This window comes from Portunus trituberculatus, chromosome 15 (genome assembly GCF_017591435.1).
Source record: "Portunus trituberculatus isolate SZX2019 chromosome 15, ASM1759143v1, whole genome shotgun sequence".
NCBI classification, from domain to species: Eukaryota; Metazoa; Arthropoda; class Malacostraca; order Decapoda; family Portunidae; genus Portunus; species Portunus trituberculatus.
Window position 1 is genome coordinate 9396852 of NC_059269.1, and position 17954 is coordinate 9414805.

The 17954-nt window shown below is 43.2% G+C and overlaps 1 protein-coding gene across 2 annotated transcripts in view; it reads left to right on the forward strand.

The window, feature by feature from the left end:
• Nucleotides 1-15534, forward strand: part of LOC123504255 (peroxidasin homolog) — a 70681-nt gene extending 55147 nt beyond the window's left edge. For both annotated transcript variants that reach the window (XM_045254641.1, XM_045254640.1), the window contains exons 3-7: nucleotides 6335-6687; nucleotides 7236-7446; nucleotides 8666-8793; nucleotides 11538-11706; nucleotides 13488-15534. In XM_045254641.1, coding sequence (XP_045110576.1) covers nucleotides 6335-6687; nucleotides 7236-7446; nucleotides 8666-8793; nucleotides 11538-11706; nucleotides 13488-13588 — 962 coding nt within the window. In that variant the 3' untranslated portion in view covers nucleotides 13589-15534. The remainder of the gene's footprint in view (nucleotides 1-6334; nucleotides 6688-7235; nucleotides 7447-8665; nucleotides 8794-11537; nucleotides 11707-13487) is intronic.
• Nucleotides 15535-17954: the final 2420 nt, after the last annotated feature.

Sequence of the window (17954 nt, forward strand, 5' to 3'; positions counted from 1 at the left end):
GCACACCACCCATCCACTCGTAAAAGCATGATACCTTAGCGCTCTCTGACTTCAAGCTTGGATCTGCTTGTATCTGGAACCTGGTGTGACTAGAATGGTGAATGTATAAGTTGTCTTTGAGGCTTCTATTAATGCTAGGATAGATTTAGGAATATTCGCCCCTTCTATACTGAGTCGCATTTTTACCTTCATTTTTCGGTATGAGTAGACGATTTTATTTGCATTAGAAAGGATCTATGGAAGCCAAAAGATTAATGGCCAGAGTCTTCACTATTTGAATCCCCACATAAGTTTCTGAAGCTGTGTAAAATCGTTAAAATAGTAACCAGAATGAATATGAAAACGTGTCATGGTACTGAAGAAATTAATGAGATTCGTTGCGTCTCTGGCTATCAAGTTTATGAGCCCCGGTGGAACAGCCTCAGCCATTCTAGTGCTATATCTGCCAGTACCTGATTCCGAGGCCCACGCTCCGCCAGCCGAGGTCGTGGGAGAAGGGAGGAGAGCAGGATCTCTCTTGCTACTGCCTTAATGTTATATTGGATGATCCCGCGCGAACCCCAAATGTTAGCTTCGGGTGCAGGCCTGCCCGTGGGAAGCAATGTACGGATATTGAAGTTTTGGCGAGCATATATTCACACACGTACAGCCACACACACACACACACACACACACACACACACACACACACACACACACACATACACACCAAGCACTCACAAATTGCATATACCAAAGACAAATGCATTTCCACCACCTTGTATACAGACAGACAAGCAAACACACACACACACACACACACACACACACACACACACACACACACACACACACACACACACACACACACACACACACACACACACACACACACACACACACACACACAGACAAAGGATATACTGCACTAGACCACACCCCAAATCACCAAAGATATTGTGACGCCGCAGCGGGAGCCTTAGGCAATCAAATAATGGTTTCTCTGTATATTACCCACGAAATTATAGGACACAATAAGAGGCACATACACAGGAGACTTATTGCGCCCAGAGGACAGGTAATATCAGAAGATGTCTGGTGGTAGCCAACATTTTCCTGCTACGTTATGGAGTGCCAGGAGCGACGCAGGGATTGGGAGGAGAGAGCAAATCGTGTATATAAAGAAGTCGAAAGCAATTTACGCTTCTTTGTCTGCACCTTTTCCTATTTAAAGTTAAATGCTGTGTCGCGCTCAACTGCTGAAAGAACAGAACAACTTTTCACGCTCATTTCCGACTGGCTGGTGGTGGTGGTGGTGGTGGTGGTGGCAATAGTGGTGGTGGTGGTGAAACTTATAGTAAAGCCCATATTTAGAAAGCTAATGCTCCCTCACCACTACTATTCTGAAAGGCTAAAGAATTGATCACCATGCCCTCAAAACTGCTTCACTTATTAGTAATGCAGAAATCTTGTTAATCTCACTGGAGGAGTAGAAACATTTTTAAAAACTCGTGTACCTTCAAATAAAGTCTGGAAAGTAGTGGAGGTGCGGCGCAGAAGCGTTAATGAGTATGGCTTAAGTCTCACGTCTTGTCTCGTCACGTTGTGTATCAAAGTACGTAGAGAAAAACACCTACCATTTACATAGATAGTTAGCTATTACGAACAATCTTTTGGATCTCGTTCGTTGCCTTAGCGATAGCAACCTGGAAGGGGGAGAAAAATATGTCATGAGGCAGCGAGGAAGCACGTCTAAGCGGCATATTCATGAAACGCTTCCCTCTCTCATCGTGTCCATTTTCAAAGACCACAGTGACGATTAGCCGAGTTCTAAAAAGTATTTAACCTATTGATAATGCAGAAAACTTGTTAACTTGTCATTAGAGTTACAGAAATATCCTTAAAAACCCGTGTCACTTCAACTAGAGCCTTCTGAAAATAGTCAAGATCAGCGCGTAAGTGTTTCAGAATATGGGTCTAAATGACACCATCAATATTCAACATCACCTTCGAATATGCTTTAGTTAGTGTAAATATTGGAGAAATCGTCGACCACAAAAGGGATTTCCATGGTAGAGGACGAATAAGACTCTCTCTATCTTCCCATTCAGTGCACCAAGAATGAAATATGTGGACGCTGGAATTATCAATGAAACTAAAGAGAAGTGAAATATTGAAAGAAAGAGGGTATAAACTGATATCTTCCTCTTGCATTATTTTTATCTTTCACGTCTGTGTGTATGCGTGTGTGTGTACTTCCACTATCTTTCACCTACCCATCCATTCACACACACACACACACACACACACACACACACACACACACACACACACACACACACACACACACACACACACACACACACACACACACACACACACACACACACACACACACACACACACACAGTTCTTCCTACTAGTTAAAATTCAACGTACGAAAAAAATATTTGGAATCAAGTATATTTTTCAGACCCGTTCCTGGATTTCCTTGATGAAAGCATCGAAGACCTTCCTCTCGAAGGCTAAGGCGACTGAATGCTTAAGAAAATGAAAAGAAGGGATTGAGGACGACTGATCACAACACACTGAGCTGATTAATTGGCAAAGACCGAGCGAGAATGCGAGTACTTACGATATTTCTCTTTCTGAAGCAATCACAGATATCATTTTTCACGTGAACCTCTTGAAATGTTGAGATTTTTAACCCATACAGGTACAAAATATTCTCAACCACCACTAAGGAAAAGAAACTCCTTCTATTCAGTCCACCAAGACGAAGGAAAAAGCTCGTTCCTTGAACCTCCTGCAGCACAGAACCTCCCAGATAACAAAGAAACGGCATCAACAAAAAAAGATTATTAGGGTCCAGCACGTGGGAGGAGGGTGGAGGAAAAATAGAATAAAGAAAGAAAAAAAAAAGGGGAGAAAAAAGGACATCATTACGAATACAAAGAATCTCGCAGCCTTTTTCACCACACAATGGAAATTCGCAGCACCTGGAGGCTTCTCGTGCCGCGGAGCCTCTAATTCAAATGGTTCCTGTGGCCATCAAACACACGGAACCGGATCTCGATCCCACGTAATGAGCGTGACCTGAGGCGACCCAAGTGAAGGTCAACTACGAAAAGCAATGTAGAAATTAATCAGAAGAAATCTGTACTTGAGGTTTGAGAGAGAGAGAGAGAGAGAGAGAGAGAGAGAGAGAGAGAGAGAGAGAGAGAGAGAGAGAGAGAGAGAGAGAGAGAGAGAGAGAGAGAGAGAGAGAGAGAGAGAGAGAGAGAGAGAGAGAGAGAGAGAGAGAGAGAGAGAGAGAGAGAGAGAGAGAGAGAGAGAGAGAGAGAGAGAGAGAGAGAGAGAGAGAGAGAGAGAGAGAGAGAGAGAGAGAGAGAGAGAGAGAGAGAGAGAGAGAGAGAGAGAGAGAGAGAGAGAGAGAGAGAGAGAGAGAGAGAGAGAGAGAGAGAGAGAGAGAGTCTTGAGGCACAAAAGCTAATTAGTCCTCTTAGACCTTCCCTCATCACTCACACTCACTTACTCACCACCACCACCACTACCACCACCACCACCTGCATCAGCAAAACAGGGAAACCAGTCCACCAGCATTACCACAGCCACCTCACCTTACCACCACCACCACCACCACCACCATCACTCCTAAAGCAGAAAGACCAAAGCAACGCCATAACTACGAACAAAACTTGAATATGCACGGTTTTCACTCGCTAGCAATGTAATTTCACCAATAATGTCTTTATTTCGAGACAGACTCAAATCGCCATCACTATAAATTCAAATATGGTGAATAAAATAGATATATAAACAAATAACTGATGAGTATTTTTCATTACACAGGGTTCCTCTTTCCCTCTAAACTGGCTGGAATTCAACGCTCCCAAAACTGAAACAACATGAAAGGAAATATACCACCACATGTGAAATAGATGTTTACGAACCATTTTCCTCCCTGGTACTCCAACACGCACTAAGTAATATGGTTTTGGTGGGGAAAGGTCGCGGTCCCAGTCCATGCAAACACGGGGCATGGAATGAAGTATTAGCATGAGAGAGAGAGCGAGAGAGCGAGAGAGAGGGAGAGGGAGGAAAAAAAAAAGAATTCCGTGTATGAAAACATATCTTTTGAATCAGGGAAAAAAAGAAAGGTTGAATGAAGTTAATTGACTCCATCCCACGCCACACCGCCGGAGGTTAGCTAGCGAGGATGATGTGAAATACTTCCTCGTGTGTTCCCTGCATCTCTAAAATATTTAAAAAATGCATTAAAAAAGCAACAGAAAAATATTATGCCACTACCAATCACAGCTAATATGACAAAAAAAATCCGCATTTCCATGTACAGATTTTAGCGAGAAAAATATCACACCACACAATATCTTCCTTGGAAACCCTCGCATGGACACTGAGCTTCAAATTTCACGCTGGAGTTTAATGTCTGGTTCAAAGGAAAGACAATAATCCGTAGTCGTGTGTTCCTTAATACACCGCAGCGGTCTGTGAGGCGCAGCGAGGGGACAAAGGCAGTCTTTCCAAACCAGGCAGCTTCCAAGATTATAAGAGGTTCAATTCGGCGCACTTTCCTGGCTGAAGAGGAGGACGAGCCACGTATGTCAACACCAGGCTGAAGTGAGGCATTGATGGACGCGATATACCACTGCAGCGAGGGACGGGAGAGGGAGGAGTTTGTGTGGTGTGTTTGGAGGAATTCAGTTTTCCTTCCCCTCACTGCACCGATCTCGTATTATATTTGTGGATATATCTATTTTTCACCATGTAGTGGAAACTGCCTACAGGGTAAAAAAAAAAAAAAATATATATATATATATATATATATATAGGTGAATAGAAGGGAATTGATAAAAAAAAAAAAAAACTGGTTAAATTGAAGTTCCCTGAAACTGAATAAGGAGTTTGTCAGATATGTGTGTTTTTTTTTTAAATATATCTTGATTTCTGGAATGGTATAACGTCGAAGATACAATAAGACATGCCCATATTACCTTACAAGATTAATAGACGAAGGATGAAACGTATACATACCACTACCACATGTCTATGAATCTTAATTTCTCAGTATTAAGTCATCTTTTCATATTTCTTCTGCTTACTATATGGTGATTTTATACAGCTTAAGAAACTTATATGAGGATTAAAATAGTGAAGACTCTGGCCATTAATCTTGTGACCTCAACAGACCCTTCCTAATGTAACTAAAATCGTCTAATCATACTCAGAAATGGTAAAAATGTGTCCCAGTACTGAAGGAGTTAAAATTCACACACTTTTGTTGCCAAAACGTGCTAGTGATGTAAGCCATGTGAGATGGACCCTTTCCAATGTCAATAAAATCGTCGAATCATGCCCAAAAATGGTAAAAATGCGTCCCAGTACGGAAGGAGCTAAAATTCACACAATTATGTTGCCAATAGGTGTTAGTGATGCGGGCAACGCGAGGATACTGTAAGGCTTTGGCAATGGGACCACTCCGCATGCTCATTCCATCAAAGGCTCTTCCCTCAGCGGGCCCGGGAACATCACACAGGCTCAGGATGTAAAAATAACTACAAAACACCACCAGTTCATTGATCCTATTGTTATTCGTGCTCGTGTTTTCATGTTTCTTTATTATCAATGGTAACTGAATCCTTGTTGAACTTTCTTTTTTTTTATGGCATAATTAACAAGTTTGTACTTACTATTGGTTTTATGTAGATTGTCGAGAAAATAAATACTACAGTTATACCTTTCTCTTCTTTTTTTTTCATATAAGTTCAATTCATATATGAAACAACGCTTAATTTTGCATACAGTAAAACCAAATATACAAAATTGTTCTCCTTTCCTATCTGTCCATTTCAACTTTTTTTTTTTAATGAAGTTTTGATAGGCGAGTGAACCAGCCAGTTACATCTTTCTCTTCTCCTTTTTTTTTCTCATACAGCTTCAATTCATAACTAAAGAACGTTTCATTTTGAATACCATAAAACTAAATACAAAATTATTCTCCTTTCCTATCTGTCCACTTCACTTTTTCCTTTAACTCCTTCAGTACAGGGACGTATTTTTACCTTGAGTTTTGTGTGCGATTACACTATTTCATTCACATTAGGAAAGGTCTATGGAGGTCAGAAGATTAATGGTCATTCTTTACTATTTTAATCCCCCACATAAATTTTTGAATTTGTATAAGATTACCAAATAGTAAGCAGAATGAATATAAAAAAAAACATGTCCTGGTATTGAAAGGGCCAATGGAGTTTCGATAGGTAAGTAAGCCAGGCAATACACAAAGCAGCACTTGTGGATAAACTAGTAAACCTTCCTTACATTCTCGTTGCAGGAGTGAGATGTTCAGCGGTCACGTGGACTCGAGGCAATGACGCGTCCCCTGAGCTATTCTCTGACGGTCTTTCCCCGAGCCAAGCAAGTTTGGTGCGTCCATTCAGCTTCTCTTCCTCCTCCTCGCCCACCAGCACGGCCAACAACAGCGTGCTTCAAGGGGGTGCCGTGTACCCTAGCAGCATGACGCACAGGGTGGTGGGGGCGGGCTCCAGCGCTGTGTTCACGCCTCCTGCAAGATTCAGCAACACAGTGCTCCCCTCTTTCGCCAACACCACCGTCACCAACGTCACCGTCATTAGAGGAAAGACCGCCTACCTCCGCTGCCATGTTCTCAATATTGGCACCAAAACAGTAAGTCTCTATCTCTCTCTCTCTCATATTATACAAGCTGCAATATTCTCGCGCGTGTGAAATTGGATACTTAGTTGTGTAAATATTTATGCAATACATTTTCGATAATGCCCGGCAAAGCATACAGCGCGGCAGGTACTGGAAAAGTCAGCACAATTCATGTCTGCACCTCTCAGCGCGGCGCGGCGGTGGTAGGGCGGCGGACAGGTGGCACTTAACGACACCTGCTCCCTTCTTAGTTGTGTGGCGCTAGTTAAAGAGTTAATATCCTCCATACCCGTCTTGTATTCATCACTTTGGCTATTCATAAGAAAAATTTACCTACAGTAAATGAAACTAAGGCTGGAAATTGTACGGAATGGAGTTTTACCTATACAAATATCTATATACTTGAAAAATGTCTTTCTCCACTACCAAGACTAACAGCATAACTGTATACACATTTTTTATATACTTTATATACTGCCTTAAATTCTAGTAATGTGCAAATACTAACGTGTGTGTGTGTGTGTGTGTGTGTGTGTGTGTGTGTGTGTGTGTGTGTGCAGGTGTCGTGGGTGCGCCATGACGACATTCACGTACTGACTGTGGGCCGTCTCACCTTCACGAACGATGACCGCTTCGAGGCCATGAACAAGCCGGGATCGGACGTTTGGTCACTGCGCATCAAGTTCCCGCAGTTGCACGACTCCGGCAAGTACGAGTGTCAGGTGTCCACGCGGCCCACCCGTTCCCGTGTCATCACCCTCAACGTAGTGGGTAAGTCCCCCCCAGTGGCTACTGCGTGTTCTACATCTATATGCATGGCCTGTCTCCTCTCTCGCGGCAGAGTTCGCACCGTAAATACTTTTCGTTATGTTGTTCTCTCTCTCTCTCTCTCTCTCTCTCTCTCTCTCTCTCTCTCTCTCTCATCACATAAGCCAATCCGTAATTATAATGTGTTTGTCTGTGGGTCTGCAGAGTTTACACACGGAGTAAAGGCAGAAACAAACAGCACTAGTTGGAAATACCACACGAGGTTACCACTAAACCGAAAAAAATAGGAACGCTGGTTAATTTTTACACTATTTCCACACCAGAAGTGAAAATACGCGCAACAGCGAAACCAATCAACACACACACACACACACACACACACACACACACACACACACACACACACACACACACACACACACACACACACACACACACACACACACACTATGAGGCCATAAGCTTTCACTGCTCCAGCCTTCCCTGTGCAAAATGAAAAAGAGCTACAGTTTATGAAGGGCCAGAAACGCCCTTGCTCGCGTGCCCGTAACAGCAGGCGGAGCAGCTCGCAAACATTATCCTGACTATAACTGCGTCTGGCGACCTCACAGTAGTAGACTCTGGAGGGAAAGCTGAAGGGATGGACGGGCAGGTTGGGTATAGACGGATGCGTATGTGATGGATGGAATCTTTACTGTCTGGAATCTGGATCCAAGTTAGTGGTTTTATCTCCCTATTTCACCTGCTCTCGTTGATTTCAGGTGATTCCTGATCTCTGGGTTTACGGTTAGTGTTCTTTTTCAAGTGTATATGGAAGATTGGCCACGCGCTACAAAGCTTAAAGTCGCCGCTGCACAGTCTGATTAGATAGTCCACTTCGCGTGATACAAAGCTCTTGCCTTCACCTAATCATTTGTTACGCCTATGTCATTCCTCTAGAACCCTGTGCCGTACAGAAGAAGGGATTTCAAACTCGTTACTCAGTTTGATACTGCAGACGCCTTGATACTTTACATGATATAAAGTATCTTTTCTTACCTTTTATTTACCTTTATTTCTAATCGTTAGTTACGCCTGTATCATCAGCTAGAATCCCGTGCCGTACATAAGAAGGGATTCCACACTGTTCACCCAATTATGTACTGCTGACGCATTGATGCTTCACATGATACAAAGTGCTTTCCTTCCCCTCATCACTTGCTACACTTCTATCTCCCACCAGAACCCCGCGCCGTGATCCCACCTGGACCAGAGCTGTATGTGGACCACGGCTCGCCTCTCAACATTACCTGCGTGATACCGGACAGCCCTGAGCCCCCTGATCACGTCTTCTGGTATCACCGAGACAAGGTGAGGCGTCTTGGAGGTCAAAATATGGTACAGCTTTTGTAATATAAACACTATGATCGATGCTACGTTCAGGAATATATTTTTCTAGTTCTTTTTCTCTCTTTTTCTTTCTCTCTCTCTCTCTCTCTCTCTCTCTCTCTCTCTCTCTCTCTCTCTCTCTCTCTCTCTCTCTCTCTCTTTCTCTCTCCTCGTCTCGAACTGAGGCTCTGGCGTCGGTCACTATGGCGAATGAAGACTTAGTGACGCGCTGCTGGCTGCCTTACAGGGGAGCCAATGTCAGAAAGGTTCTACGCCACGCTCAGCACATTTTGCACCGGTACTTTTAACCTGGGCCTAAGAACAAATAAATTTAGTGCACAAATTGACATCACGGAATGTATCATGGAACAGCAGAATAAATGTATACAAAAATGAACAATTTAATTAATTTAAAATTTTAATAACGACATTACACTAAGTTTTTGTAATGAAAGTGAATTTGGTTAAAACATAAATTGTTAACTGATTTACGCCTGTCTTGTTCTCCCACCTCCCTCGTGAACCTGCACGCGGCGGTCCACCATAACTAAAGATAATGCAATCATATACCAAAATATACGGAAACTTTACGCAGTGTTTCTCCCCAAGGGGGCGGAGGGAGGCATTATCCCCACTGGTGGCTCCGTCGCTGGGTGGCCGAGGTGGTGCAGTATTGATGCGGTAAGCCGGGCCCTCGCTGGCTAAATGCCAGTTAGTAATCACCATGCCACGGACAGACAGGGCATCGTCATTATTAAATTCAGATTTTAGCAAGAGTTTAATGCTAATGCGCCTTCCGTAAGACAACACTTCCCCTCTGTAGACATGACATGTAAGGTTCACAAAGGGAAGGAAGCAATATTCACATCAGACTTACACCAAAAGTTCAAAACTACATAAACAGGCTCTTGTAGTCTTAACATTTATCGCAGCACCTTCCGTACTAAGCCCCACAATGACACACATCCAGATACCCTCACTACCGATGGCAATACGAGAACAAGGACAACGGTAACAAGGCACCTTAGGCACTTCTAAAAGCGTACATACCCAAAGACTCTTTAAAAGTAACTGGGTTCACCTGAACATTAGAGAAAAATTATTAAAAGTTATACAATTTTTTTAAAACCAATGCCATCCAAAATGGACTAGGAATAAATTAAATGTATACGACAACAACACTTACTCCTCTCTGCTGCATGGAGGTGTTGCGTCCCTTTACAAGCACATCAGAATAAACACTCAAGTAAATAACGTAGGCGGGAGGAAGCAGGAAGTATTAAGAAGCACACCACCACCGCAGGCAGGCAGGTGACCAGCGACTTGCGTGATGAGTTTCCGGAAATCGTCTGTGCTCTCCTGCGCTTCATACACACGGCAACAACAAAAACTTTCATCTCATCACATTTTCCCCATGAACTAAGCTCTTACTACATTGTTCTTGCCAAAACTCTAATCATCTTATAATTTTTACCCGAGATAATCTTCCTGTTAGACCAGTACAAGGAATTTCTCACAGCGGCTGTACTAAACACGGAAGCTAATGGTGGGAGGGTGATTTGTGCGCCACTCTGTACCTCATGAACTGTCTTGCACAGGAGAAACGGCTACACGACTCGGAAGCCAGACATCTCATGTTTATGCGGACCTCGAGTTCATGTCCCAACATTTGCTTAATAGCTCAGCGTTACGCATGGGACACCTGTTAACCTCGAGTCTACTGCACAGTCCAACACTGAAAGGGAACCAGCGCTCTTACTCTCTAGCGATGAATACTTGTACACCAGACTAAGTGATTGTCTTTTTCTTAATTCTTACGGTTTTCATCACTGTAGTAGTAGTAGTAGTAGTAGTAGTAGTAGTAGTAGTAGTAGTAGTAGTAGTAGTAGTAGTAGTAGTAGTAGTAGTAGTAGTAGTAGTAGTAGTAGTAGTAGTAGTAGTAGTAGTAATAGAACAACCACGAATATTATATGGGAGGGTTGTGACAAAAGGTAAGTAAAAAGAAGACGTGAAAAAGGTCCTTTGAAGATGCCAGACCTTAATGAGTGTGGTCAAAATGAAACACTCAAAATTATAAATGGGAAATTTCTTAAAAACCTTTCTATTAAAAGCGATCAAGTCATAGGCAGGACGAAAATGCACCAAAAGACAATCAGTTCCAGAGTTCCCAAGAAAGGAGAAAAGACTGAGAATACATATTAACTCCTGCATTACAATCACCACAAACATTACTTCAGCACTAAGAGCATGACCTGTATTCTGAAAGGCTGTGCTCTTACCATCACTACTTTCCAAAGTCTCTACTTAAAAATGCTCGGGTTTTATGGGTATTTCTATTGTTCTAGTAATGGTCTAGCAATAATTCTAGTTTATTAAAAGAAGAAACTGTCTTGTAAACTTGGCCAGTTGCCTCTGTGGCCTTGGAAAATTGTGGTAGTGAGAGGGGATGGCATTTCTGAATACAGGCGCATGAAACACTTAATTAACTATAGACTGCTGGCAAGCGGGTATAGGAGACAGACAGAAGCTCACACACAAGGAAAAAAAAAACTACTGATAAAACGCACTTAATATCCCGAGTAAGAGTATCAGAAAGCATGAGAGACAGGGAGCGAAAGACGGCAAGAACAGTAATCCTTTACTGAGCTTCTTTCTCCCCCAGCTCACCTGAAGCAGCGCAGGTAAGCCTCTAATCCCCGCGTCACTCAAAACGCCTCCTGTCGCAGATGGTGTCGTTCGATGGTTCCCGGCAGGGCGTGTCCATCACCACAGACAAGGGCTCCGTTACCACCAGTATTCTCCTCATCCAGGACGTGACAACTAAGGACTCCGGCTTGTATATATGTGCTCCTCAGGGCATGAAGGAGGCGTCTGTGAGAGTTCGGGTGCTTAACGGTGAGTGTTTGTTTTTTTACGCAAGAAGGAAATCCGGCAAAGGGCAAAGGAATATATTGACATAAAAAGGCCAACTGAGGTGCCGGTCCCTATAGAAGTTGAATAGCAATATGTATAGTTGGAAGGATATTCTGAGGAGGGTTGTCCACTGTGAGTCTTGTGCTCTTGTGTGTCTCCTCCCTTTTTTCTCTTCCTCTCGTCTCTCTTTTTACTATTACTGCAAAAACTGTAATGAGGACTGATGGTATGGGTATTGCTTCTACTATTGATGATTATGACTATGACTCTCTCTCTCTCTCTCTCTCTCTCTCTCTCTCTCTCTGAATCCCATCCCACACTCTCCTCTCTACCAAAGTCTCCTCTCTACCAAAGTCTCTCTCTCATCCTCTCTCTCTCTCTCTTCTCTCTCCTCTCTCTCTCTCTCTCTCTCTCTCTCTCTCTCTCTCTCTCTCTCTCTCTCTCTCTCTCTCTCTCTCTCTCTCTCTCTCTCTCTCTCTCTCTCTCTCTCTCTCTCTCTCTCTCTCTCTCTCTCTCTCTCTCTCTCTCTCTCTCTCTCTCTCTCTCTCTCTCTCTCTCTCTCTCTCTCTCTCTCTCTCTCTCTCTCTCTCTCTCTCTCTCTCTCTCTCTCTCTCTCTCTCTCTCTCTCTCTCTCTCTCTCTCTCTCTCTCTCTCTCTCTCTCTCTCTCTCTCTCTCTCTCTCTCTCTCTCTCTCTCTCTCTCTCTCTCTCTCTCTCTCTCTCTCTCTCTCTCTCTCTCTCTCTCTCTCTCTCTTTGGAAGTATTCACTAGGCACACACGGGAAGGCAGTGTAATCTCGCTACCTCAAGCTTCATTAGCCTATAACCTAATCTTTACACGTCTATTTTTTACGCCACCAGCAAAAGGGTTTCTTTCCCAGGTTTCTTTTGCCTCGCGAGTGAATTCCGTCACAGCATATTACCATTATCATAAGGGATCTTTTCTTTCTCTCCCGTATGGAAAAATGAGAAAAAGGTTAGGCTTATGTACTTTCCTTCCTTCCTTCCTTCCTTGCTTCTTCCTCTTCCTCTTTCCATTTCTTTCTTGGTTGTTGATCACTGCAATGGTTTTTTTTTTATGAATGCGTGTTGTGTTATCACCATCACGGTAGCATTAGGTTTTCTTGAGGCCTTTGATGGCTTCTAGTAGCCTTACTTATTTCTACTTACTATGATGCTAGGGTAACAAACATATTCACGATTAGATTACAATAGAATGCTCTACAAAACTCAATTATACAAGCTAACGCAACATTCCCCTTGCTTAGTGGACATGTATCTGCCTTTCACCATAGAGATTAGAAAATAGATGTTCAGCTGGAAAGGTAAGGTGAGGACCGCCATTGCATCACACATGGAGATAGAAGAGACTATAATCACTGAAGCAAGCAAGACGTCTGACAGTTTTCAATGCACTGTTTAACTATTAACCCCTTCAATACTGAAACGCATTTTTACCTTAATTTTAGGGTATGATTAGATGATTTTATTTGCATGGAGGTAAAAAAAATAACGGCCAGAGTCTTCACTATTCTAATCCTAACCTATGTTTCTGAAGCTGTATAAAATCGCCAAATTGTTACTAAAATGAATATGAAAACGCTTCCTGGTAAGGAAGCGATTAACGAGCACGAAACAACAATTAATGAACCCCAAATAACAACTAAAAGCAGCTAATGTTACTCTTCGGCATATGAAATCAAACATAACTCACGTTCTAATATTCCCTCTAACACTGCTCTTCTTTGGTCTCATTTCCCAACAGGAGAATTACCACAGGCGATGCAGACGGGCTCCACCTGCCAAGGGTGCGGCAGCTCCTACCTGCTGCTGCTGCTGGCAGCGCTCTACCTGCTACTGCTGTGATTGTTCTCGCTCGCCGGTGTGTTGCCAATCATTGCCTTCGAATCGGCCACAATTGAAGCTCAATAAGGAAAAGTGTGACTTGAGAAGGATGCGTATGATCCCACAGGACGTCACGTGGCGGGGCTGACATTCACATCAGAAGACAATTATTTTCCTATTGCCGGATTTTTTACTATGACCTCCAGCGGCCGACGAACGAACGCGAACCACTCGGTCAGATTTGCAAAAGCTTTACGGACGAAACGAGAAGACCAAGAGCTTAGTGCACGTGACTGTTCGTACTCGTGCTGGCTAGTGTGTTTGCGCGCACGTGGGAGGTGTGTACGTATGTAGTGTATGTTGTGCCGCGTGAGGGTGATATATGGCGCCGAGTTGTGTATACCCAAGTGACGACAAGTACTGTGCTGCACTCACAGGGAACAAGAACTCTTTTTTTTCTGATAACATTCGATAGAGAACCTTTACCCGGGAACTTGTGATAGTGTTTTGTAGCGACACCTCTCACTCATATCAAGGAATGCCTCTAGAAGTGAACGAAGAGAATATATCTCAATGGAAAGGAAACATTCAAGTAGAAGTCTCGTATTGTAGGGTCATGTCATTAATGTGTGCTGGTTCTACGTCAGTAAATGTTGACTGTGTGTAACATGAGAAAAAATACACAGAAAATCTAAGCTTAATTTACGATGCCACGCGTCAAAACCATCTCGTCGTGTTTTGAAACAGTGAATGGTTGAAGTGCTTGCAATCTGGAGCCGCCATGGTACAGCGCGCATTGTGCTCCAAGAGATCCCCAAGCCCATGGGTTCGAATCTTGGTCACGGTCCGAGTGTACACAGGGCTTTCTTAATAGGAGGTAGCCCCAAAAAGTACCTCCTTTAGCCCATAAAATCCCGCGGAAAGCCCACATTATATAATAAAAAAAGAGATGCATCACTGTTGACACAACACCGCTACACGCATCGGGAAGGAGTGGAGGTAATCCGATTACACCGCATGAGTTGGTTCATGGCACGAGAGTGAGGAGACAGCCACAAGGCCACACAATACAAGGTGAAGGAAAGGAAAACACCAAGCGTCACTTCCGGGAGACGAACATGGTGGGTTATTCATATTAATATTTCCTTCGACTTGATGATTATGATGAGTATGATGCACCAACAGCGAATTGTGCAGCTCTACTTTGCTCACTCTTAAGTTCATTCCTATTTCGATTCAGTATAAATATTGAGATACTTCCACCAAAGTAAATAAATAAATAAAATAAAAATGACTAGCTGAATTGATGCCACGTAAGTCAGTGACGTGTCCGGTGGGAAGCTCTCCCGCTGAGCATGAATCATTGTTCTGCAACAGAGGAATTAATTAATCTGATATTCTTATTTGTGAAGCTGCCGCCAACACCTTTAAACTCTTTCACCTTTAATACTTTATTCATGTTTAGCGAGAAGCACTACACTGATTACCTATGTGCGTCTCTTCCCCAGTCCAACCCCAACACCCCTACCACACCCACCCACCCACAAACACACACACACACACACACACACACACACACACACACACACACACACACACACACACACACACACACACACACACACACACACACACACACACACACACAGGTCACATAAAGATTGTTACGCAAGAAAGGCATCACATTTCTCAATAACGCCACCTATTTCCAAACTATCCAAGACCAAGAGTGAGTATAACATTTTCTCCCTTGTCTCAATAACAAGACAACCATACAATAATAACGTATTTCCTTTGACCTTGTTGTGCTCGCGGAGGGACGCCTTGGGAGACCACGCTGCTATGTTCACGAGAAGCCGAGGCGATGGAATGGAGAAGGTTAAGGTCTCATTTATATACCAGATACTACTTTCACCACCTATCTGTATTTTTATATACGTGTCTAATACAATAAATGTATTTTTCTACGTGGTGTATGATTCCTTCCACTATTGACATGCCATCCCAAAATGTAGACGCCATGTAAACACACCACCATCACGACAAAGGAGATTAGTATCAGGGCTATCACCGAACACCACGAGCCAGGATGCCCAACAGGAGACGAGACTCTTGTGTGTACAGATAAGCGGATCTGAGTGGCTTGAGAGAGGTACATACATCACCACGGTCTGCCTGAGAGGACTGCTGGAGCTGAATCTAATAAATTATGAAACTGAGGGAAGCTGCAAGAAGCCATCAGACCTACACGTGACAGTCCCTGCATTAGACATCTATTTCTACCTATTCCTGTTATGTGTCACTATAACAGAACTTTCTCCAATGCGCTCTGCTTCACCGTCTCCCTCCGCCACTTCCCTTCCCTGTGCTCCCTGCCAACCCTAGAATAAGTGAACCAAACGTATGTGCGATAGGGGACATGTATCATTAATAATAAATGGGAAGCTTTATTATTCCCTCTTTGGCCTGCAATACTCGAACCCTTCATCGAGGCTCCACATTTCCCTTTTGATACTAAACGGCGCCCTCAAAGCGAGGCTGCGGCACTGCACTCTTTCTGCTCCTTCTCTAGACTGCCTGACTCCCTTCCGAACGCCTCTTGCTCACCACCACCTTTTCCCTCCCTCATTTCCATATTCAAAATGCTCTTTCCGTTTCTGGATACATTATTTTTCGTGCCTTTCACCCAGGGCACGTGCATCACCAAAGCTGCACGAACGCCACTTCCCTCGATAGCTCTGCGTAGGCCAACGTCGGCTTGAAAGTGAATTTGAAAATCACATCCCTTGGTAAATTATTAAAGCGGCAGTGAATATTGTGCTTGCCGTGGTTGGAGGAAAAATTTGAAAGAGAAAAGTGTTGGTGCACAAAGCCTTTAGTTTCTGTGATCTTTGGTACATCTAAAACATTTCCTTTACACCTGCGACATAGATTCTAGCAGTCTGTGTGCGAGATGCTTCGCTAAATATACACCCAGGTGAGTCCCTAATAACCTCATACTTTCTATCTCTATCCTTTCCGGTCCTCCCTTATAATATACTGCGCAGATACACCCTAACACTGATGATGCATGCGCTTCCTTTCGGTGTAGCATCTGTCTGCTTGCCTCACTGATGGCTTGTTTGTCAGCTGTATCATAAAGAATTTGTCGGAGTCTCTTCTTCTCATGCTCACTCCGTTAACACCGTCCCCTCGCCTTGGCAAGTCTCCATTAACTCGAGGGAGCGGCAGACGTCAAAGGGCGGGGTCCACGAATACATTACTGTGTTTGTTGCAGGGTAACTTAAAGGCGTCTGGTCACCCAACAGCCCTGCCAAACATTCACAGGTTGTTCAGTGTCACAGTGACGAGTACTTGTGTCTTGCATGGTGACTTCCAAGACACACGCTGGGCAGTCAATGTTTGCCGGTCACACGACAGTAATGTACTAAAGACCAAAAGTACTTCATTGGTTTGTGTTGCAGTATGTTTTGTGTGTTGCACTGTTTGTTTTGCCAGTGATGGATGATTCTAATGAACAAAAATATTGAAAAAATGATAAAGAATGGTGCGAAATAATGAGTAATGTGTGGCAGGTGAATATATGTGGGTGTTCTTTATTTTTATCAATAAATCCTTTACTAGTGTTCACATTTCCATCCTTTCAGACGTCATCGTGCCTGCGATGGGAAAATATAAATGTTTTATATTTTGGTAAAGGAAACTAATTATCAATACAGTGTGGCTTGCTCATTCCTGCATAACCTGTTATATTTTTGCAATGTTTTCATGTATTACACAAACAGTTGCAGAATTCACTCAACCACAGATTGTTTCACGAAAATCCTGTTTGTATTTTGAATAATATAATGAGGTACCATCAGAACATAACGCCAGTACATAATACATACATGAATAATTATCATGAGCCAGCATAAAGCTTCCATGTCCTGTGCGCGGCGTTATATGAGGCGTCTTTCCTGCCGCGACCCATTCCTCGACAAAAAAATATGTTAAGAAATGTCGTGGGGGGCGACGTCACGTCCGCAGACAAACTGTCTCCATTAGGAACTCTAGACATCCAGGAATTTCCTTCAACAAAATAGTTTTCATCCACTGTTTCATATTGTAGGGAAACACATCATTTATAATCCAACGCTGTGGCAGACGTGATGTCTCTTGCTGCAGCTTCTAAGCTTTGGTCCTTGCATGATACTAGAATAACATAACACACCAACAAGTCTACATTATTTTTACCCAATCTTCCTTGACATGAAGTCATGTGGGCTGTACAGAAACACATGTATCACGTTTAGTTAGAAGCAAAATAGTCTTTCATAAGTCTCTTGGCCACTGAGAGATGGAAAGCTCCCTCCACTGAACTAAACGTTAGGCAGAGGAAGCAATA